We start from the raw sequence: 23,843 nt of genomic DNA on the forward strand, positions 1-23,843 counted from the left end.
ATCAAATGGTGGGATGTGAAGGATCGAAAGGTTCCGCGTCCGTGGCTCCATCTACACTTCCCCACCCTACTCGTAGTGTGGAGGAAATGTGGTCGTCTGCTTCCAGCGTTATACGCTTGACCGCGGAGAACACTCTGGGAAAGACGATTCTAGGTAAGCCCAATTTACAAAAGGCTACGTGGTTTTGGAACGAGGAGTTTTGAAACGGTTCAGGCGGCAATTCGTGAGAAGGAGCCGAAGTACAAGCTCAGGTGGAGGACACGCCAGCCTGAAGATCGGGGCGCTTACCTAGCGACGGAGAGGGATGCTAAGAAGGCAGTCTTCAAGTCGAAGTCCGACCGTTACAAGGCTGTGTACGGCATGCTTGATACCAGAGAAGGCGAGCTGGCAGTATATCGTTTAGTTAGAGGGCGTCATCGCTCAACGTTGGATGTGGAGCACATCAGGATCGTTCAGGAGCTGATGGTGCCGTTCTGCGTCGCTCTGCTCAGATTTTGAAGAGGTAACGAGAGTACTACAATCAGTTGTGTAACAGAGTTCTGCTATCCTCCCATCACAACTGTTCCCAGCGTCGAGGATCCTGTTTTACCAGTTACTGCCGTCGAAGTTAGTGCTGCCCTCGTAAAAGTGAAATCGAACAAGGCAACCGGTCCTGATGACGTACCTGTTGATGTCTGGAAGGTGCTAGAAGATCGAGTGCACAGCAGTCGTATAGGCCTGTATGAAGTGCAGTCAGCAATGTCTCCTTTCTCATTCATCTCATTTCCCAAAGGCACGGTCACGGAAGTTTGCCAAACGTCTGGAGTCCGCTCTTTTGCAATGATCTTGTTAAATGGAGTTGCGGGCCACAAAAGGTAAAACAGGATCCTCGACGCTGGGAACAGTTGTGATGGGAGGATAGCAGAACTCTGTTACACAACTGATTGTAGTACTCTCGTTACCTCTTCAAAATCTGAGCAGAGCGACGCAGAACGGCACCATCAGCCCCTGAACGATCTTGATGTGCTCCACATCCAACGTTGAGCGATGACGCCCTCTAACTAAACGATATACCGCCAGCTCGCCTTCTCTGGTATCAAGCATGCCGTACACAGACTTGTAACGGTCGGACTTCGACTTGAAGACTGCCTTCTTAGCATCCCTCTCCGTCGCTAGGTAAGCGCTCCGATCTTCAGGCTGACGTGTCCTCCACCTGAGCTTGTACTTCGGCTCCTTCTCACGAATTGCCGCCTGAACCGTTTCAAAACTCCTCGTTCCAAAACCACGTAGCCTTTTGTATATTGGGCTTACCTAGAATCGTCTTTCCCAGAGTGTTCTCCGCGGTCAAGCGTATAACGCTAGAAGTAGACGACCACATTTCCTCCACACTACGAGTAGGGTGGGGAAGTGTAGATGGAGCCACGGACGCGGAACCTTTCGATCCTTCACATCCCACCATTTGATGCGCTGTGTTTCAGTCCTTGGATGTCTCTTCCTTGGACGGGAGGTTTTCAAGTCCATGATGAGCAAATGATGTTGGGCGGCCACATTGTCTGTAGGGATGACTTTTGAATCCTGCAAAAGTCGGCAATCTCGTCGTCGTAACATTCAGGGATCTATTTTTGTTCACGACCGCCGCTGGTGTACGTGATCAAATGCGATTTTCTTTCCCGACACTGCGTGTTAGCAATGATCAAGTCACTTGCAACAACATACTCCAGGATTCGCAACCCGTCGTCGTTAGGAGCTCCATAGCCGTTTGCTCCATGACAGCTCTCAAAGCCGTCTTTCCGAAAATCGACATGTTCGTTTAAATCTCCTCCGATTTGAAGTACTTTTTTGCCTTCCAGGGATTGGACGTACTGCTTCAGATCTTTCCAAAAGCACGCCTTCTCTTCTTCATTACAGCCCACCTGTGCCGCATGAGCAGAGACGACTCGCAATTCCACTTCTTCTGCGTCTACTCTTACAGCCATCAGGGGACCCGATAATCGATCCACCGCTGTGACGCTGTTTCTAAACATCTCGTTCAACATGATACCAACGCCATTGCGATTTGATGTGCCGTGGTAGATGAGCCTTGTAGCCATCGCCTAATTCCCTTAACTTGGAGCCTTTCCAGCGAGTCTCCTATGCACAGCATATGTCAACATTGAGTTTTCTGAGACTGTCTGCTAGTTCAGGACTTCTTACTGATTTCTTGTCCCAACGTTAACTGTTGCCAAGCGCACTGGATGTTGTTTGCGATGGCGGACTAACTTTTTTGACCGGCTCCATTTTTTTTCGCGACAGGGATGTTGTCCTCGGTCGGCTTGTCGCACTAGCAAGCTAGCAGCCTGGCATCGAAATCGTCGTACTACCTCCTCACTTAGCTAGCTTGTAGCCTAGGCTCAAGGATCGGGATACTAACCGGACACCCTGGTGGTATGGTTGAACCTGCGGAGACGAAGTCTCGCCATAGTAGCTGCGCGATGGCAAGGGCCACCGCTGCTGCCGGCTGCGCCGCTTTGAGGCATGGGGTACGATTTGCAGCAGCATCTCTTAAGAGTAGTTCCGAGCTTTTAACTCTTTTGCAAAAATTTGACTCAACGGGGTGTCGAACCTGCGTCGTCCCATTGTCATACTGCAATGTATTGGAACAGAATGTTGATTCTTTTTTGTTTACTTTTTTCGTCGTTCTTTTCTAATTCGACCTACGCAGTTGACTCTTCTCCTTTTTCGTTGTATTATGTTCTCTAATCAGTATTTGGAGATATTTAATAGATTTTATGACAAAAATAGAATAGAATAAAAAGAAGTTATTTCAATAGCAAGAAAAGCAATATTCAAAAAGTATTTCACCAAATTTGCTTTTTCTGCTACATATTTGGTGTTTCTTCGCTTCTGTCGCTTCTGTCTTCGCTTTCAGCTACCTATTTTCTGTCATTCGTTCCTCAGATAATTTTCGGTTTTTCCTTCTCGAAATACATGAAATTTCCAATACATTGCATCGGCGGCAACTGAGAACTGTCGCAGGAGCGATATAGGAGGAGAAGAAGCAAAGGAGGGGAGGAGGGGAGGGGGCTGTTATAGAGGTGACACTGTCCATGTATATGATCTAAAGAAATTTCTGAATGAAGAACTTAGGTTGTTCTTGAACCGCCAAATCTCAGATCTTTTGTGCCAAGATACTGTAATCTTCTATGTACAAGTGCTTTGGCAAGAAGGGCGTTTGAAATACGTTCTTCTCGGAGTCTTGAGAGACTGGTCTCAAAAACCACAAAGTAGTTAGTAATGTGAAGTAAGTGTGCAATGTATAAAATGAGGTAGAGCTTGCGCTGCGCAAAAAAGATGAAATTTCGCATTTAAAGGCATCACCTTACGAATCTGAGGTGGTACGGACTTCAGGTGGAGTATTCGTATACGGGATCGTTGATTATGGAGAGGTGTGATTCTGTCCATTTCTTCCTGATTGCCGTAAAAAATGGCCCGGGAGATACGGCCTGGAGCGCTCCGGTGGCCATTTCCTTCAACGAGTTCGACTGGAGCGCGCCAGCCTTGTACACGCGCCGCATTTTCGTATTTTCTCATCGTAGATTTTTGAGAGAAGGGTGATTCCGTCCATTTCTTCCTAATTGCCGGAAGGTACGGCTTCGAGCGTTCCGGCACACTATTTTCCACAAGGAGTTCGATTGGAGCGCACCAGCCTTGTGCACACGCCGCATCTTCCGGACCGTTATTCACGGCAATTAGGAAGAAATGGACGGGATCACCCCCCTCTCCATAATCTACTATCCCGTATAAGAATACTCCACGCGAGATCATTACCACCTCAGATTCGTGGGGTGATGCCTTTAACTAGAAACTATTAATTTTTACAATTTTTCAAGTGTAGCTTCTTTAAAGTTCGAACCAATGAAAATATGACGTCAACAGGTACCTCCTTTCCTTACACAATTCAGCTGCACATCATCCTATCGATGTGAATGATAACATCAGACTGCTGGGAAAGAAAATCATACATGTGGATACATGGAGCGGTGAATCTCACTGGACAGCGGAGCAACGAGTAAGACCGATCTCTAGTGTATTTAGAGTAACCTGTGCAGCCACTGGATCATTGGTGATGTAACTGTACACGTAATATCGCAGAAAACCATGATTGCATTTGATGTAGATGTATGATCGGTACCAAATATGCACAGTCGGATGAACCTGACCAGTCTGCCGTAGCTGGCTCTTTAAGTGCTTGACACACCTTTCTGAAGTCGCCAACTGTGGGTGGAGGCAGTGCAACGCGATCGTGGACGTATTTGTATGCCGTATGCATGTGCTCTGGCTGTGCACAACTCTTAGCTACATGGCTTGCCCACTTAGCAGAGAATGTGTTTGAATGGTATCAGGTGTAGTTTGTCATATTACGTGCAGGCCACGTGGTAGCGATCATATAGGAGAAACAGGGCGGCCTTGTGTACACGAAAGTTGCATTGAGCTCTCATTCTAAACCGGTTCAATACATGATTCTACCCTTATTCAGATTAACGAAATGACCTGAGAAACTGAGTTAACTGGTAAGTTTGAAAACATTAAGTAGTAGGTTATTCGGAATTATCGACGTTAAAATGAAAAAGAATGACCGCTCAAGATATCAATTTGAAAACAAATGCGACAATAATTTACACAGTAAAAATAGAGATCGAAACAATCTAGGGAATACAACGAGAAAATCGGTGAAAAAAATGAAGTACAATAAATTCTGCTCTGTATTTTATGCTGATAACACGTAGAGCACTGTACGTCCCTCAGATATCTCTAGAAATAATACATTCTCATCCAGTGTAGGTGATAACGGTCTCTTCAAAGTCCTTAGGTCTTTCTTCATCGCCTATCTCTTGATGAGGAAGTACTGTATCGATGTTCAGCAAGTCTTCAGGAATAGGAATCATTTGAACGGACGGAGCGCCTTTCACTTGACGGAGATTTTCAATTATCTCTTGACGAATTGCAGCGAGAAACTAGAAAAAAGGCTATACAAATTGGACCTGTTAGTGTACATTTCGTAGGGAAGTCCAAGTTTTTGGCCTACATTATAGTATAGAACAAGTGTGAACAGGTTTAATTCCGTTAACAATCCTTCATACGATAACTTGTTGTGTAGCTGCAATTCTGTTGCTCTAACAAGAATGACAATAACAACAACAATAACAATTAGTACAGAAATTGTGGTAAACACAACTGTGTTCCACAACATGAGGCATATCACATAGCAACAGTGGTGAAAGATGCTATACGGCAACCAGAGTTTTCATGTTTTCTAAGAACAAAACAACAAGGACAAAATTAAGATATTTTTCAGTGCTACAGAAGGGTTCCTTAAAGGTATCACCCCACGAATCTGGAGTGGTACGGATTTACGGTGGAGTATTCGTATACGGGGACGTAGATTATGGGGAGGAGGGTGATTCCGTTCTTTTCTTCCTAATTGCCGTAGAAAACGGCCCGGAAGATACGGCTTCGAGCGTTCCGCGCACTATTTTCTACAAGGAGTTCCATTGGAGTGCGGCAGCCCTGTGCGGCGCCACATCTTCGGGGCCGTTTTTTACGGCAGGAAGGAATGGACGGAATCACACCTCTCTCGATAATCTACTATCTCGATACGAATACTCCACCTGAAATCCGTACCACCTCAGATTCGTGGAGTGATGCCTTTAACTATTGTAGAGAATGTACAGGAACCAATAGTGAGGAGGAGAAAATTAGTTAGTTAGTTGATTTCATTACCTCTTCAGTACTCCCTTGAGCCGAAAATCTTTAGACCTTAACACATACCTCTTTTGAGTTATGGTTATCAGCACGTTTAGGCAGTTCAGGGCGTAAAGTGAATTCGGGCTCGAAAAAGGGAAGGTATTCTGCAAGCAATGACCACAGAGAGATGATGACAAAAGCATAATAGACAGAAGCATACCTGCATTTTCCGGTATCTCATTGGTCATTTCAACATCAAGAAGGACGCCAGTTTCGTTGGCCCAGCATCGAGCTACATTCCTTAATGTATATCCTCCACCTCCCAAAACAAGCATCGGTATTCCTAGACTTTTCACGAAGCGAACACATTCCGCGTGACCGTCAAAGCTGAAACGATAAACTAAAAGATATCTAAGGAAGCAAAGAGTAAAAGTGCAGGGTTAGCTCCAAATTTAAGCACGTATTGAAGGCCCAGTATGGCAATAAATCAAGGTGACTAACGAGAGATTAAAGCATCCAAGCCTATCGCATCCAAGAGAATCCGCTCCACATTGTAAAACTACAGCTTCTGGTTGGAAGCTCTCTACCACTTGACCAATCACAGGGCGGAACACTGATAAATAATCTAGAAAAAGGCACAATACAGTTGTATAGACAGGATACCACATATCATGTCTATACAACTGTATTGTGCCTTGCTGCTCTTAACTAAGCAGGAAAAATAAAACTTCTAGAGGTGAATAATACAAAAGAGGATTTACCGTCATCTTCAATTCCCTGTTGTAGAGGCACATTAACAGCAAAATAATGACCGGTACCTTGCCCCAGATCATAGATACTTCCCGTTCCTGGGAAGAAGAGGCTGCCATATTTGTGGAAAGAAACTGTCATCACCTGCAGCAGAACAACTTTATGCTCATATATATATATATATATATATATATATATATATATATATATATATATATATAGAATTTTCTGAAAACAAGGAGAAGTTGTCAATTGTAAGATGCCCTTTCTTTCTGTATATGCAGACAAAGCAAAGATTCCCAACATTAAAACAAACTTTTTTGAGATGGCTGAAGATTTATTTCTCAGCTACAACAATTTTTTGGACCTCGGTTTAGTCTGGGAACTATTGCATCTTGCTAACCCTCACTTTACCTTCTGTCATGATCCCAGGAGGGAGGAGGGGAATTGGAAGGGGAGGTCACAAAGCACCCACAGCCGATTAGGTGCAGCACGTTATCCTGCGCAGCACAATTAATTATCGTCGTAGCTAGACATTTCCTCTAAGAAATGTTGTCGCGGAAGCTATGGGTACCTAACAATACGTACCCACAAAGTATGTTTTCTTTCTGTATCTGTTTCCTCATATCTTTCGCGTTCAAGTACAAGACAAAAAATTCAAATTGAATAAAAAGCAAAGTATAAAGTCCGTACTCACTATGTGGATGGAAATTAGCATAAAACTGGGAGAACGAACCATTTTTACTACAGCGATTCTGGATGCCCAGTGCTCTGAATCTTAAATCGCAGTAATTCGAGTAATCCCGGGTATACGGCGGGAGTAACTATGACTCTCTTAAAGACACAAGAGTGGCGCCACCCTTGTGTACGCGCCGCATCTTCTATTTTTTACGGTAGTTAGGAAGAAATGAGCGTTATCCCACCCTTTCTGCAATTTATGACCCTTATAGTCTTTAGCCATCGGAAGTCCATCGCCCCCAGATCCGTGGGGTGATGCCTTTAAGGTATTCTCGGTAGTACTGCTATTTTAGGTACAAGAACACCAGCAGCAGTTCGGAATATAGTCTTTTCAAGCAAAAAAAATAATATTTGGTTGTAAAATGAAAAACATTTACTATCGTTCGTTGTTGCTTGTCGTATTGATGGATGTCGCGCGATAGGAACAAGAAATTCGAATGCAATTATTACTCCTTCAAAAATCCCTTACCATGGGTGACTGACACATCGAGGAAGAACCAAACGTAGACTCTAATGTTTTTCAAAGGATTGCTAGTCTCTGCTGCGTGTGGCTCGAAGCCCCGTAGAAGTACCATCAAATCTCGAACACCACAAAATAAAATACTTGAAAAAAAGGGCTTTGAGACATTGTTTGAATTCCACACTGAGCTGCGGTTCGCGAACACTAGCTGCAGAAAGCTCTGCCGGAAGAAGACGAAATTTTGAATACAACACAAGAAGAGACTAATCTGAAGAAATGTTGCCAAAATAGCAAACACACCGTACCATTTAGAATTCTGCTGAATGAAAACAACCATCACATCCACTCTTCTCAAAAGATTGAAACTATCAAGAAGAGGTTTTCTCGAAACTTTTAATTTCTTCAACTCCTATGCTAGGCTCGAACATCTCCATTGGTGAAATACCAAGCTCAACTCTTCCAGCGAAGGTTGCGATCAGAAGTATGATGGGTGGCGCCACCCCAGACACGATCTAGCATCGGCTAACCTGGTGTGAGACCTGTAATTATGACCGCATACATGAAATCCAATCAGCAAAGGAAAAGAATTCTGCACTAGCTCATCTTCACAAGAAAGAAACTTGAGAATACCGAAGAAACAACCGTCCTCAATGTATGCTGAGTGGTCTATGGAAAACATTCACAAGGATCTTTCTCATTCGCTTACCAAGATGACCAGCCTAAACTCTCAAACTCAAGAAACTGACTTCGTCAGTGTTTCAGATGAATGTGCCAGATCCAAGCAATGTTGAGGGTCATGGACATTTGGTGGGAATATCCCCTGCCTCCCATCTTTATCTTCGTCCACTATGATGAAGTTTTTCACAACAGAGAAGAGAATACCACACTGTCATTCCCGAACAAAATGCTGAAGCAGTGCGCAAGGACGTTAGCGAATTACTTCATCAATCCACCAATATTATATAGCTACACCACTGTTCCCTTACCGTAATCTTAGAAACGAAAGAGAAGTTGGTGGAAGATTTCTCTAAAATGGTCTTTCGTGGAACTCCTCGTTCTTCTTTTGAAGAGGAGTGAAGATGATGCACACAGAATGGAACAGGGAAGGGTGTGGGATTGAAATGAACACAGAGATGCACAGTTAATGTTCAATAACAACTGATGAAGAACATCTTTGGCAAAGAAGGAGGAATATCACCTGAACATCACTTCAAAATAGTGGAGCTTCATGAAGCGTCCAACGAACACGGAGAACGACTGGAAGAAGGATGTGAATAGAAGAGTAGGAGCAGTGAGAACCAATTCTGTACCTGTCAGCGACGGTAAGAGCCTACTCAATTCGACAGTTCTTCCACCGTGCTTTGACTTGCACGATTAGTGAGAACGGTTCACCTAAGTATCTAAGCAGAAATCCATCTGCTATATAAAAAAAAGAACTTATACGGCAATTTAGTACAAAGACACTTGTAACATTGGTGCATTGAGAAAGAAAAACTGCTCTTTTATAAGGAAGGAACGAAGCTTTACATGCTAATAATAACATTAAGAGAGAATAAAAGAAGAATACATAACGTAAGAAACTGAAAAAAGAGAATCAAAACAACATGAACGGAATCAAGGACTAACTCTATCCGTAAAATAGAAGGCTTCCTGGACACCATCTCCGTGATGAATGTCGATGTCTATGTATAGTACCCTAAACGAAATGTATATTATAGCCGCCACTTCATTATGAACACTTGCCTTTTGTGATACTTAAGTAGTTCCAAGATTGCTATAACAATATCGTTCACGTAACAAAAACCACTTGCTTCAGCCTAAATTCGTAAATTACTAATGCGCCAAACCTGAATATTAGTAGATAAGTGGGAGCAATGTGAAATGTAAACAGCTTGCCTTTTTAGCGTGGTGAAGACCTCCACTCCAGTTGATGACAATATCAGAAACTTTATGATTCAAGCGTTGGGCTCCCTCCAAAGATCCTCCAGTATAAATGGAGCAAAACTCAAAAATACCATCGAAAATAGGACTGCAAAGAATGAAATTTCCTCCTTTTTTGTAATCCATAAAACTTCCACAGTAAGAGAAGAAATGATTGAGGACAAGATCGCTAGCAGTGCGGGTTTTAAAAACTTCAAAATATACTCTTGTCTTGGGTTCTAAGAAATAATGTTATTCCTAAGGAACAACATGGCTTTCTCCCCGGTGCCTCAACAACTTCTAACTTAATTGATTCCCTCCATGATTGGAGCACTGCTTTGTGCAATGGAAATTTTGTCGATGTAATCTATATCGATTTATCGAAAGCTTTTGATAAAGTTTGTCACAACTTATTGTTAATGAAATTGGAAAGTGTTGGGATCCGTAGCGATATGTTAGCCTGGATCAGGTCTTACCTAACCAATAGGTTTATGACTGTTAACGTTGAACATGCATATTCTGATAAATTCCATTGTAAAAGCGGTGTACCTCAAGGTGGGGTACTTTCCCCCTTAGTGTTTCTTTTATACATATCTGATTTGCCAGATTGTCTTAGAGCTCCTCTTAATATCACAGCACAATTGTATGCTGATGATATTAAAATTTCTTGTATTTACAGCACTGAAAACCGGTATGCAATGTGCTCCCAGTTACAATCTGCCTTGGATAGTGTTGTTCTCTGGGCATCCAATTGAGGTCTTGCAATTAATCCTACCAAATGTTGCGTATCGCATCTTGGAAACGGCGACTCTGCAAACTATATGATAATCGGGATACTGTTAAAAAAATGTGATACCACAAAGGATCTTGGAGTTTGGTTCAGCTCTTCTATGAAGTTTTCCGTCCACATTGATTATATCTTAAAAAGAGCATTCACAGTTCTATTAATAATCCTTCGCAATATTCGCTGCAATGATCCTAAAATCCTTACGTTGTTATATAAAACTTATGTTTTACCTCATTTGGAATACTGCTCTCAGATTTGGAGTCCCTATGCCAAAAGATACATCACTAAGATTGAGAAAGTCCAAAAAACCTTAACGAGGCTAGTTTTCATTAGAATTGGTTATGAGTACCAAAACATACCCAATTACGCTGATTGATTGAATGCATTAGCATTAAAACCTTTGTTTTACAGAAGAATAATCTCTGATTTAGTATTTTCCTCCGAAACGAAACTAAACTGTCTCCCAGCAAATACTGGGTGTTTAGACCTAGCAGTACCAGAATAGGGGGGTTTGGAATCTATAACAGAGACCTTGGCAGAAAATTTCCACACCTCTCACATTCGTTCTTTGTTCGTACCGCCAAATGGCTCCGTCTTCTTCCTCTACATGTGCTCATGGCCGAAAGCACCAGGATTTTTAAACGAAGGTTGAGTCAAGTTGATTTAGTTCAACTTTTAATCTCGAAATTCCCTAGATTCTCGCTTCCTTTTTCAGCTTCTTCCGATGGACAGTTCATCTCCTCATCTTCCTCAGCAAAAATGTCAGTTCGTACGACATCCTAAGCAAGATCGCCTACTCCCTGCTTTCGATTTTCTAGGCTTTCCTTCGATTTTGTCTATATTTGTCCTTTCGGTGCCTTTGTTTCGTCTTCGGCGTTGTATTTTGCTTTATTATTTACGTAACTAGTAGCTTGACTGGTTCTTCTTTTGAACTTTTAGCTTTCTTCTATTTGCTTCTACTTTCCTAGCAGGGATCAGTCTAATGCGTTCTAATGAGTAGTTCCTATGCGCAGTTCATTTGATATTTAGTTTGAACCTTCTCTGCACTATTGTTATTCCCCTTTACTTCTTTATCTAGCCTATAATATTGGTGTTTCCTTTTCTACTCATCGGTTGAGCGGGGTGAGCCAGTATACCCGCTTGCCGAACCGCCGGTGTTGTATCTATTAATTTTATGAGGGCATCTTGCTGGCTGATGTGATTGGAAGCTACCAATTTTTGTAGCCTATCTTACTTTCTTATTTCCCAATAGTCTTAATCCCCGCCCTGTCGAGTTTGTTTGTTTTTTGAAATTACTAAATTGTTCCCTGCTTTACTGTTCGCGTGACTTATCCCTGCTTATTCTCGTTCTACTCTTCTCGCTGCTAGATTTTCTATTGTTTATTTGTATTCATTCCTTGCCTCTTACTCTGGGCACACCATTGAGCGTAATAAATAAATAAATGAATAGATAAGTAATAAATAAATAATAAATAAATAAACAAATAATAAATAAATAATAAATAAACAAGTAAATAAACAACTAAATAAATAAATAACTAAATAACTAAATGGACAAATAACTAACTAACTAACTAAATAAATAAATAAATAAATAAATATAGAACATGAAACATACCAATCTTCTCCGATGTTGAACTGCGCGAAAAGGTGTTCGTACTGTTCAGCGCAATGTGGTGATATCCTTTCAAGAAAGTCCACGTACTCTTTGGAATGGAATCGCCTTAAAATTTAACAACATGCTATGTATAGTCGAGTCAAAACGACCCGAAGCGGTGCGATAGTGCACAGCGGTTGGAATCGAGAGGAACCCTTACCATCCACCTCTTATACCATGTAATTCGCAATGTTCTCACCTCATTTCCTGACTCTAACTCCACCGCGCCGCTTCGAGCGCACCTGCTTACGCATTAGCGCCGAGTTTTACGTCGCTCTGATTTGACAATGGACCACGTAAAATGAGTGGTGAGTTTACAGCAAGTTTCACCTCATAACCGTTCATTCAAACAGAAATCTAACATTCATAAGTTGTCGGTAAAGTAGCGCACGATTTCATGGTTGGAACTCGAAATTTTATTTTCTGCCAAAAGGCGTCAAATTTCCACATAGCAGAGGTAAGCACGATGAGGTGACGTAGTTCCCCTAACATCATTTTTTGACACTATGGTTAGAAAACCATCCTTGCTTCAATGTTGCTTCGTTTACAAATTGAACACAAGACGCACACCACAAAGCAGTGCGGTGAAGCTAGAGGTTTGGACCCAAGCGAGACTATCGCTAGCTCCACCCAGATTGAAGCGCTGAATGGTGTTAACAAAGGTCCTACCTTGGTCCAACCGCCACACTCCACTGCGCCACTTCGAGCACCTCCGCTTGCGCTAACTACTATAGTTGAATAACCATGATCATGCTATATAATAACGGGCTTATTCTGTCACATGTGTGTGTCACGAAATTCGAAAAAGGGGGTGCGACGGATCCACCGCCGTCGAATTAGTGCGCCGACGCCAGAAAGCTATAAGGTGAAGTGCGACGGGTCCAACTTGTCGAACTGGTGCGCCGATGCCAGATAGCTACAAAATGAGGTGGGTCCCGCGGCGTTGGATTAGTGCACCGACGCCAGAAAGCTATAAGGTGAAGTGCGACAGGTCCGCAGGGCCGAAATCATGTCGCTAAAGGTAAATGAGACGTTGCAGCTGTTTCATAGCCGTGGTCACTGGACGCGATGCTTTTTCATTTTTATGACTCCGCGTGTCTACTTTGTTCTCCGTTCGCCTCAAGTTGGCACCATGCCTTCCTCAGAAAGTGGAAACATGCATGCAAACGGCTGCCTAAATAGTAGCGAACGTTTCACATGACCTGGCGTAGGAAGTTATCTTTACCAGTAGGATGATGTCTTTCACGTCATTTTATGCCAAAAACCACCATTCTTTGATAACTGTTGGGGGAGGGGTGGAAACAGGAGGAAAACCCATATTTCAAGTAGTACTTTTAAATTTTGTCTATAATATATTGATAACGAGTGTTTGAAGCTGAAATTTGAATGTTCTCCAAATGTAGAACATACCCGTCTAGAAAGAAAACTACGAAATCTTTCGCCTTTGTTTATGAAGATTTTAAAGAAGATGAAGAAAGACTGTTAGAGATACACGGGTCTAATTTCACATAGAAGGGCACTAATTTTGGTTTTCGTTGATCAGTGAAGGGGAGCGAAGCAAACAACACAGAAAGTCTGAAATCCAGCTTTAGCCGGACGTTCAGACTGGTAATAATAACAACATTACTGTGTGTCTGGCGTTAATCAATCCGCTGGGATGCGCCACCACGTTCACTTCAATTCAGAGTTGTTTGAAGTTTACGAACGTGTAACTGCCCTATGCAATGAGTAGCGGAGGTGACACACACTACATACATTCGTACATACATACATTCGTACATACATACATTCGTACATACAAACATTCGTACGTACATACATACATACATACATACATACACACACACATACATACATACATACATACATACATACATACATACATACACACACATACACACACATACATACACACACATACACACACACATACATACATACATACATACATACATACATACATACACATACATACATACATACATACATACATACATACATACATACATACATACACACACACACATACACACACACATACATACACACACATACATACATACATACATACATACATACATACATACATACATACATACATACATACATACATACATACATACATACATACATACATACATACATACACACATACATACACACATACATACATACATACATACATACATACATACATACATACATACATACATACATACATACATACACACACACACATACATACATACATACATACATACATACATACATACATACATACATACATACATACATACATACATACATACATACATACATACATACATACATACATACATACATACATACATACATACATACATACATACATACATACATACATACATACATACATACATACATACATACATACATACATACATACATACATACATACATACATACATACATACATACATACATACATACATACATACATACATACATACATACATACATACATACATACATACATACATACATACATACACACATACATACACATACATACATACATACATACATACATACATACATACATACATACATACATACATACATACATACATACATACATACATACATACATACATACATACATACATACATACATACATACATACATACATACATACATACACACACATACATACATACATACATACATACATACATACATACATACATACATACATACATACATACATACATACATACATACATACATACATACATACATACACACATACATACATACATACATACATACATACATACATACATACATACATACATACATACATACATACATACATACATACATACATACATACATACATACATACATACATACATACATACATACATACATACATACCACAAACACACCACACACGTGACAGAATAAGCCCGTTATTGTATGGCATGATGATCATGACACTTGAATAGAGCGTATAGTAAGTATTCTAACACCTGCTTGCACTTCTCCTTTCCTGGAGATAGAACTAATTATATAAACTCATTTCTACTTTCTACCGTGTTTTATAGCTTCACTTCTATCTAATCTATGCATAGAAATCAGTATGATCGGTTAGGCGTATGAGTGGCGAACAATCTTAGTACCTTTGAGATACGCCTTTAGGCACAATTCATACCTGCCAGCCCTTCTTACCACCATGTCAGATATTGGATGTCAATCTCAATTAGCTAGTTGTGCAGAAGAAAATGCTTAGAAAGCAAAAAATTTAAGAAAAAAATATAGCATAAGAACGATCAGAAGTTTTTAATCATCTTTAGTAATTCCCTGCATAGATGCGATAGTCAGACCCAATGCTCCGATCCCCTTCACTTTTGGATTGTTGGAGGAGGGACCCTTTCACTTTTGGGCGGTTGGAGGAGAGACCTCCTGACCTTTGGACGGTTGGCAAAAGAACCCCCTTCACTTCTGGACAATTGGGGAAGGGATCCTCATCACTTGAGCCTCACCCCATGAGCTAGACCACTTCACCTGAGGAGGGTTTGTCTCCTCCCAATCGCACCTATGATTCCCTGGACGAGTGGGTGGTTTCCATCTAGTAATTGAGAACAGAAAAATAAACACTCACATTCATTCACATTTCTGAACAGCATTTCACTTATCTACACTTCTTAAATAACTACTTCATACAAAGTTTTGATCAACTTCTCTCACCGCGCTCCCCTGTTTCTTGACTGATTCAAAGAGCACATCCTAAGAGTTGCAGCAGCGGAAAATGCGCATTACGTAGCGCGAAAGGAGCGTTGAAGCTGGTGTAACGGTCATGACGTTGCTAGGAGCCGCACAGCGCAATTATCGCCGCTCACTATCCTTCTGGATACATGGCGGCACACCGTACGGTACCTCTTCACCGTCTCTCGTTCGAGATGAGTCAGAGAGACTCTATGCGCTCGTGATGGAACCCATACTAGCTCCAGTCGGAGTGTGGAGCAGAGTTATTGGCGTCAACCAATGGAATGAATGAATGGACACTATGCATTTATCTTTGAAGGACGTTTTCTTCTTAACCTACCTCAAATAAAGTGCGCAATAATAATAAGCAAATAGCAAGTAAATGTTAATAAAGTGGATGCACGAGAACGCTAACGTGGACGACGCTAAAAACGTCATCATTCCCATCAAACCTGGCATAAACTAACTGTGGTTTTCCCACTACGAATAAGCAGTGTATAAATTAGCAAAAACAGAAACAACAGAACCTTACTGAAGAAATACGACAAAATAACGTTCTCGATCGGTAACAGTGCAAAACTTGATGCAAAGTACTATCCACCTTATCGTGTTTTGAGAGTGTCCTAAGATTTTGGTTTGTAGAGATTGAACGTCTGCTCCATTTCTTCAAGTAACTGCACATGTATAGTGCCTTTTGTGATCGTAACAGGATCAAAACCCCAAGATCCGCCTATGGAAAATGCCAATTATACACAGTTAAGCGAAAAGGTGCGGCCGAAATCCATCACCTGCAAACTGAAGTCTTTGGGGAAAGCTACGGTAGTAGAGGAAACTATTGAACTGGCGAAAATGATTTTTCTATGACTACAACTGGGAAGAATGTTAACAGTGTACAATTACAAGAGGAAATAAGGCAGAAATCCAGTATCCCTATAAACTTAAGTCACAGAGAGGACTTAGAAGCAGAACAAACGACAAAAAATGATGAAAAAAGACTTTGATAAGAGCAGTGACGAAGACACAATAAACCTCATATCCATTGCATTTGCTCTCGGCGTGAGGCGCATTTCCATCTTTTTATCGAGTTCGTAATGGACTACGAGATTATTGAGTGCAGCTAACCGTTGTGGTTTCATAGGGTGGCGCGGACCTATGCCAGAAGTATGAATAAAGTCAAAGGTAACAAGAAAAGTAAGCACATGTTACCATAATGGAAATTCCCAACTTCTGGGTGGTAGTAGTAGACAATGCTCTTTTTGCTAACCATTTGACCACATTCGCGTACAGGATGCTACTAGGTCTGATATTAAGAACATATTTGGTTACAGCGTAGTGAGTAATTCTAAACACACAAGCGGCAGTTCCACTCAATCTCAGCGAAGCAATATGAAAGTGAAAGTTTATTATCGCAGTACAAACGCAGAACAAATCAGTCCCACACCAATAAAGGAAGTTGGCATAAGTTTTTGAACAAATAACAGAATAAATTAGCATAGAACACAGTTGCACTGGTTTGGCTTACTTCCCCATCAAAGTGCGCTAGTGAAAAGGAGACCGGCTCAACTCTTCTACTAGTTGCAAGAGAAATAATCAACGATACTAATCATTGCCGGTCATTGTGACAACCAATTAAATACAAGTACCTGTTAAGATGGCATACAGGGCGGAAAAATTAAAACCATACAACATCAAAATAAAAACAATTAGGGTTACATGAGATGATGCGAAGGAAGATCAACGAATATGAGACGGAACGTGAGGATGGAACACTGACATAAGATGTTTGAAGCGATCATTGTAGACACCAAGATTAGGATACGTAAGTTTAGATAACGAGCGTGATTGATTCACTCAATTCAAATGAGTATATTGAAACGAAAAATAATGGAAGCTTCTAGCATGCGAAGCTCGCATTTAAACACAAAATTCTATAACTATCCACTGAAGAGATTTCCTTTTCATAGGCACATTGCTTCGATTTCTCTCGAAATTAGAAAAAGTACCATGAACTACTAAAAAGGATCCTATTTGTTTGATATAGTGACTAAGAACACCCTCATTGATCCAAACTTTCTGAACCCGAATCAGACAAAATACTGCAGCCGAGCAAGCAACCCGTACACATTAGTGCAAGTAAATTAAACAATTGAACATTTGAATAACGACAGAAATAGTCATCTTACATCATTTCAAGAAAAGAAACAGGACTTCTTGCGAAAATTATAGAAAGTGAGTAGTGATAGGACCACGGATGCGTTTGTGGTTGAGCTGTTACTTAACATTCATGTGGTGACATTCTATAAAACAATCAATGCTACCTGATATTAGCTAAAACTGTTACGAAAGAGTAAAACGATAGACGCTTAAACGCTCTCACTATTTTCGAAATTGGCTTGGATTATACATCAGGTCAAAAGTTGCAGTAAAAGATTTTGAAACTTGTCCACTTTTCAAAGTGTTATTGGCAGAGTTGAGGAATATGAGGAACACTTTGAGAAGCAGGCAAAGTGTCGTGCTCGTGAAGTTCCGAAAGCAGCTGAGCAAGCGCATGGCTACTCTCTAGACGAGACAAAGCTAGCCAACACAAATGTCGTTCATGTCGACGGAGTAAGCTAAACACGACGATGACCTGATCTCATACTCAATGAAAAGCTATGGTTAACCACAACTTACTGTCTCCCGGTAGCTGAGTATCGTGCTAAATTTCTCAATATCAAAGCGCTTGTAAGACGAATACTTTTGGTCACAGGACCTTCAGGTTCATCCTAAAGTGAAGAATTTTATCCATTAGAAAAAGCTCCGGACTGGAAACTTCATTCACTGTAATATCTCGCGGTAGAAAATTGAACGCATGTCTCCTAATGGCTTCAATGGCAGCATGCTTGCTGTAGCCAGGGTGATGAGGCACTTCGCGAGGAAGTTCATGTTTGTATCGTATAGGCTGGGCAGGAACTAAGCCATCTCTGAAGGAGCGATGTACATTTAACGATTTTTCTTAATCTTCCTCAACAAACAGAAAAGGGCAGTATTTCAAAGGAAAAATTCAAAGTCAACGAAATAAAATATACGTACTTCCTCCGTTGCAAAGCCATTTTTAATGCGGTCTCATTCGCATGGTGGTCCTGAATGTGAGTAACCAAGGACCACCTGAAAGCGACTTCAATATGGAATCTATAAATTTTAACAAGTTGAGAACATTACAACTTTCTTCACTTCTCTTTTCTAAAAACACCATTTTCCGTAATGACAGTATTTTAGAGAGTATGACTTATGACTTAGTTGACTTAAACAGCAGGCAAACGTTACAACCTAACACGGTTTGTCTGCGAAACGTTACGTCTCGCGATGTCGATGCAAAGTTTCCTCAGATCTTTCTTCACCATTTTCGTACAGAACCTTCTTTTACATCTAGGTACCCTATTCCAGGTTGAATCTAGTAGCATTCTCAAGGCAACTTCAACGAGGCGATCTCATGGCCTTCTCATGTTACCAAGAAAGCAAAGAGAGTTTTTTGTGATCAGAGTGTGGACAAAGTGTTGATGATAGTCGAATTTAAGCAACAGCCAAGATTGTTAACAAACTTTATTATGGCTAACGTTTCGGCGTTGTCGCCTTCATCAAAGCCTGGAAAGTAAGAACATTTGCAATATATCCTCTCAAATGCCTCATCCAGAACAAGTCATCATCCCCTAGGATATTACATCCGGAAACAAGAACCAAAAAAGCCTAAATCGTTGTGCCTACCTCAGTAGCCGCGTTGCCGTGATGTTAGCGGATACCCGCGTGGTGCAATCGCGTTTGATACTAAGTAGGATGCGACCCGCATACGACCCCATAGACCATAGATCCGAAATTATAGCTCGCGGAACTTTAGAAGCGTTTTGGATAAATGCAAAAGGTCCAAAAATGAATAGAAGGGAAGAGTGCTTAGCCGTGACCAACGAGCTGGCTCTATATCAAGACTTTTGCGAGTTTGATCTATGGGTTCATATGCGGGTCGCATCCTAATTAGTATCAGCGGAGCGATTGCACCACGCGGATATCCGCTAACATCACGCAACGCGGCTACTGAGGTAGGTACAACTATTTAGGCTTTTTTGGTTTTTGTTTTCGGGTGTAATATCCTAGGAAATGATGACTTGTTCTGGATGAGGCATTTGAGAGGATATATTGCAAATGCTCTTACTTTCCAGCCTCTGACGAAGGCGACAACGGCGAAACGTTAGCCGTAATAAAGTTTGTTAACAATCTTGGTTGTTGCTTAAATTCGACTATCAATAAGTTGCAATCTCTATGCCAAGATTCAAGGAAAGTCGAACTTTCGCACTTCTGAAAGTGTTGATATTTTCTGCATGTCGTCCGATGGTACACTCTCCTTAAGTTTTGTTCCTGAAGATGACTCCTCTTAATGTAGAAACAACGACGAGGTTCGTCTGCTCGCAAAGGTTTACCAGACAACTACCATTATCCGACGTCTGCTTCACCGTATAATACCATTTTCCAAACAATATCAGACTTTTGTTCGAGACCCATCTTTGTGTTAGCATTAATGGCTACAATGAACCGGACATCCTGGACATCAGTGTGTTGAATTCATCACAAAATGTGCTTTTGTAATAGTATTCAGCGGCTTTCATGGCTGGGTGAGCAGTTGCGAGTCAGAGTTTTTGTCCTCTGCGATTTTCATGCAATGTAGCAAACGATGCATGCCGATACGATAGCATTAACGACAGATTTCGCTCAACATCGACCATTTGACCTATGAATGTATGGGCTCTGGTGCTCTGCTGGTCCATCTTTTTGGACTGTTTGAGAAAGCTGCGCCAAACAACAGCGCAAGTTAGCTTGTATACTCTCGAGGCGTACCGCAGATGCCTGATTGCATTCAGTGAAAGGCCCACCACGTGCAGGTAACAATCAGACTTATATAAGTGTTGGTGGACACTCCATAAAGTTTTGCGGTTTGTTTTATAAAAATACAAGAGCCGCGAAATCTTCACACCATACTTAGAGCTTAGCTGCTACAATTGCAGTTGCTTTTTGAGTCTCTGAGATTAGTTGTGCGGAAATCTAAAATGGTAGTGTGGATACCATATTCGTGATCAACCTAGTCAATATACATATTCTAGAATAGCAATGACGAAAATGAGACAAAAATCCCAAAAGATCTCAGAAAAAAGTCCATGTGCCGCCGTGAATTTACTAAAAGATGAGAGAACTCACTTGCTTCTGAGAGTTCCATCACACCCTGGCCACTGACACACTTGCTCGCCTTCATCAACAATATGTTCCTTCACAACATGTGATAAGACCGAATAAGCTGTGACAAACAAAACAGCACATCCATCCCATTCACACATATATTCTGCAGGTGTTTCAACCTGTAATGAAAAACGTTTCAAACTGCAATATGTTGAAAGATAATGTTAAAGAGAGTCAGAACTTTGTACTTCCGTATTTAAAAGAAAACAAAGAATGCATAGAGCGCAAATATCTTGAATTAGTTTTGTACGTAAGATCTGCAACAGGATATCTGCAACCCTTTTTCTTGATTCTACGAATATTGAGGATGAACGAAGAATGAACTATATAGCTTATTCCAATACTTATTCAAAGCAATTATATGTGACACTTCAACAAATCTGCATTACCTAAACAAAGTGCTAGATTGTTATGTTGGTTTCTTGTAGGTCGCAGAAAAACTAGTTATCGAGCGTTTATGAGAAAAACATTTCAGTCAAAGTCGACAAGAATCAGTTCCGTTTACTGTGAAGTTTCGTTCATTTAAAATCTCTTAAAGGCAGCGTACAACGAGTTGTTATGAGATGTAGTCGGCGATCACGCGGGGCGTTATATGGTATCTTGTAAGAGAAAAAGGTGCCATGAGACCGTTTCTCACATTTTTTTGTTGGATAACTGGGAGAAAAGAGCGCAAATATTCTTATAGTCATGAACTAAATCCCTAACCTCATCTACCCGCAGGGAATTCCAACACCCTCAAATTCGCGCTATCCTGTCTTTAAGCAACCAAACCCTCAAAAACCGAATTATTTTCTCTTAATTGTATATTTTTTCTCACTTAGGAAAAAAAACGCAAGCGGAAAATTCGAATAAGCTATAAGTATAAGGGGTCCTGCGGCATCGTCCATACTATCGCTGGTTCAAAACGACCTCAAGCCAATTCCGTAAGCTGGATCCAATCGGACTGTGGAGATGAGCAAGGATCCCCTCCAAGCCGTCTCAGAAGCAACCGCATACGCAATTGCACTACCCCTCAAATCGTTTTGATCTAACTGTAAGTACTTTGGGGCACTTAGGAAACGGCAGAGCATATTGACTCTTGCGGAGACCTGAAAAATCAAGTCTCTCCCGACAGATTCTTATTGATTATTCATGAAATTCGCATATAAAATAACAACAAATATTGGGGTTCAGAAATATGCTACATTACCCGCTGTAAAACACTACGAATACGTACTCCCAATCTGTTCTTCATTTTAGCGGCAAAAATTCATTGCTGATCGTCAAGTAATGTAATCCAAATTAGTTAGAATTAGTTTCAGTTCAAAGATATGTAACGCTACCAAAATACCTTATTCACCAGGTTGTGCGACAAAGACTCGGAGTTTTTGCGAGTGGAAATCTTGCAAGAACTTGACTTCTCGTCATCGCTGCCTCCATCTTCTGAAGTAGTTGTACCGTTCTGCTTACAGTCGCTTTGTCCATTGACCTTATTATTGGATTCCTCGGTTCCTCTAGCAACTTCGCATTTCAAATGATCTTCTTCTTTATTCTAAGAAAGTCGATGAAGGTTTACATCACAAAGAGAGATAAGATAAGAAGAAATAAATTAGAATCCAACCTCAGAACTAGTGTCTAGAGCAGGAGATGTGGACCTCGATATAGAACTGCTGCTAAAATTTCTACATCAATATTATGGTGCTACCCACTCATCAAATTTTGACATTACTCACGCAGCAGTGCCATTCACACCATTTGCAGCAATAGAAGTAGGTGTTTGCGCATTCTTTGCAAGAATTTGCTTCATCAGAGGATGAGCAGCGATAGTTGCAGAGTGTAATGAAAACTGAGAAGAAACACCAGGAGCTGCTGCCGCTGCCGTCGGAACTGCACTTGAACTAATACTTGAATTTCCCGACACAACCTGTGCTGAAGCAGCAGGAGCGAGTCCTGTGAAAAAACATGAATAAGTTCACCACAAACTGTTCGACTGCTATACTCAAACACCACAGGGAAAGATAATTGCAGACCTTAAATGATTATCCTACAGTGTATATTGTATATGTAATCTGCAAAAACCATTAGAATAGAGCTCAGAAGTACATTACAATAAAATCAGCTAGGAAATCAATCAACATACAAACACGTTACTGCTGTCTATTTCATATATTACTGTACCTACTTATGAAGGCGGGTGTAGTGTAGCGGTTAGAGTTCTCGCTTATTGCACGAACGATCGGAGGTTCGAATTCGCCCTAGTGCTCACCAACCCTTTCATCCCTCCGGGGTCGATAAATTGGTACCAGACTTGTCTGGGAGGATAAAAACACTGACTTGATCATCGGCTGGCCACCACAAGTCATTGTATAGGCCAGTTACACGTTCGTAAATCTCAAACGATTCTGAATTGAAGGAATCCCAAGCGGATTGATTAATGCCAGAAACTTAAACTTAACTTTAAGTACTGATGAGAGGCAATTAGGTGGTGCATTACCCCTAAAAGTCTTTACACCAAAAGTGAGCTAGTGTGGGTAATTTAGCTTAAAGAGTGGGCGCGCGCAAATTTTTCATTGTTTTCTGGAGGAGTATAATGACCACCATGATTTTGCACTATTTTATTATAACATTCGAATTTTGAAGGGAGAAGACATGTATCCAATATTGTACATATTCTTTATGGAAAAAAAGTGAATGGACCTACTATGTGGCTTCACTAGTCTAATTCCTTGCGCAACCATCATCAATCCATTGTCTGCCATTTTGAACACAAGTTCGGGAAATATACTCCTAAAAGCGATAAAAAATCAACATTCACCAACATAAACAATCACTCTCAAGG

The 23,843-nt window shown here is 41.0% G+C and overlaps 4 protein-coding genes across 6 annotated transcripts in view; all 4 read right to left on the bottom strand.

Annotated features, from left to right (window-relative positions):
- Positions 1-542: 542 nt before the first annotated feature.
- On the bottom strand, positions 543-1,587 carry RB195_018848 (uncharacterized protein; the record flags this gene model as incomplete). The annotated part of the gene is made up of 3 exons (XM_064186454.1): positions 543-908; positions 1,054-1,230; positions 1,414-1,587. The coding sequence occupies 3 exons, from the start codon at positions 1,585-1,587 to the stop codon at positions 543-545; spliced, it is 717 nt and encodes a 238-aa protein (XP_064042335.1).
- Positions 1,588-1,595: 8 nt separating this feature from the next.
- On the bottom strand, positions 1,596-2,069 carry RB195_018849 (uncharacterized protein; the record flags this gene model as incomplete). The annotated part of the gene is made up of 1 exon (XM_064186455.1): positions 1,596-2,069. One exon carries the CDS (start codon positions 2,067-2,069, stop codon positions 1,596-1,598), a length of 474 nt encoding a protein of 157 aa, XP_064042336.1.
- Positions 2,070-4,787: 2,718 nt separating this feature from the next.
- RB195_018850 (uncharacterized protein) lies at positions 4,788-17,030 on the bottom strand (the record flags this gene model as incomplete). Its single annotated transcript, XM_064186456.1, has 11 exons — positions 4,788-4,973; positions 5,788-5,867; positions 5,924-6,090; positions 6,205-6,328; positions 6,465-6,597; positions 9,278-9,347; positions 9,395-9,468; positions 9,548-9,680; positions 11,977-12,081; positions 16,793-16,913; positions 16,970-17,030. The coding sequence occupies 11 exons, from the start codon at positions 17,028-17,030 to the stop codon at positions 4,788-4,790; spliced, it is 1,254 nt and encodes a 417-aa protein (XP_064042337.1).
- A 1,191-nt stretch (positions 17,031-18,221) lies between these two features.
- RB195_018851 (uncharacterized protein) overlaps positions 18,222-23,843 on the bottom strand; it is a gene marked incomplete at both ends in the record, with an annotated part of 36,468 nt that continues 30,846 nt past the window's right edge. For 2 of the 3 annotated variants that reach the window (XM_064186457.1, XM_064186458.1), the window contains 9 exons: positions 18,222-18,375; positions 18,437-18,528; positions 18,585-18,726; positions 18,836-18,910; positions 20,987-21,144; positions 22,356-22,556; positions 22,626-22,677; positions 22,738-22,954; positions 23,706-23,791. In XM_064186457.1, coding sequence (XP_064042338.1) covers positions 18,222-18,375; positions 18,437-18,528; positions 18,585-18,726; positions 18,836-18,910; positions 20,987-21,144; positions 22,356-22,556; positions 22,626-22,677; positions 22,738-22,954; positions 23,706-23,791 — 1,177 coding nt within the window. The remainder of the gene's footprint in view (positions 18,376-18,436; positions 18,529-18,584; positions 18,727-18,835; positions 18,911-20,986; positions 21,145-22,355; positions 22,557-22,625; positions 22,678-22,737; positions 22,955-23,705; positions 23,792-23,843) is intronic. The other variant, XM_064186459.1, reaches the window with a different exon arrangement.

Source organism: Necator americanus, chromosome II (assembly GCF_031761385.1).
Source record: "Necator americanus strain Aroian chromosome II, whole genome shotgun sequence".
NCBI classification, from domain to species: domain Eukaryota; kingdom Metazoa; phylum Nematoda; class Chromadorea; order Rhabditida; family Ancylostomatidae; genus Necator; species Necator americanus.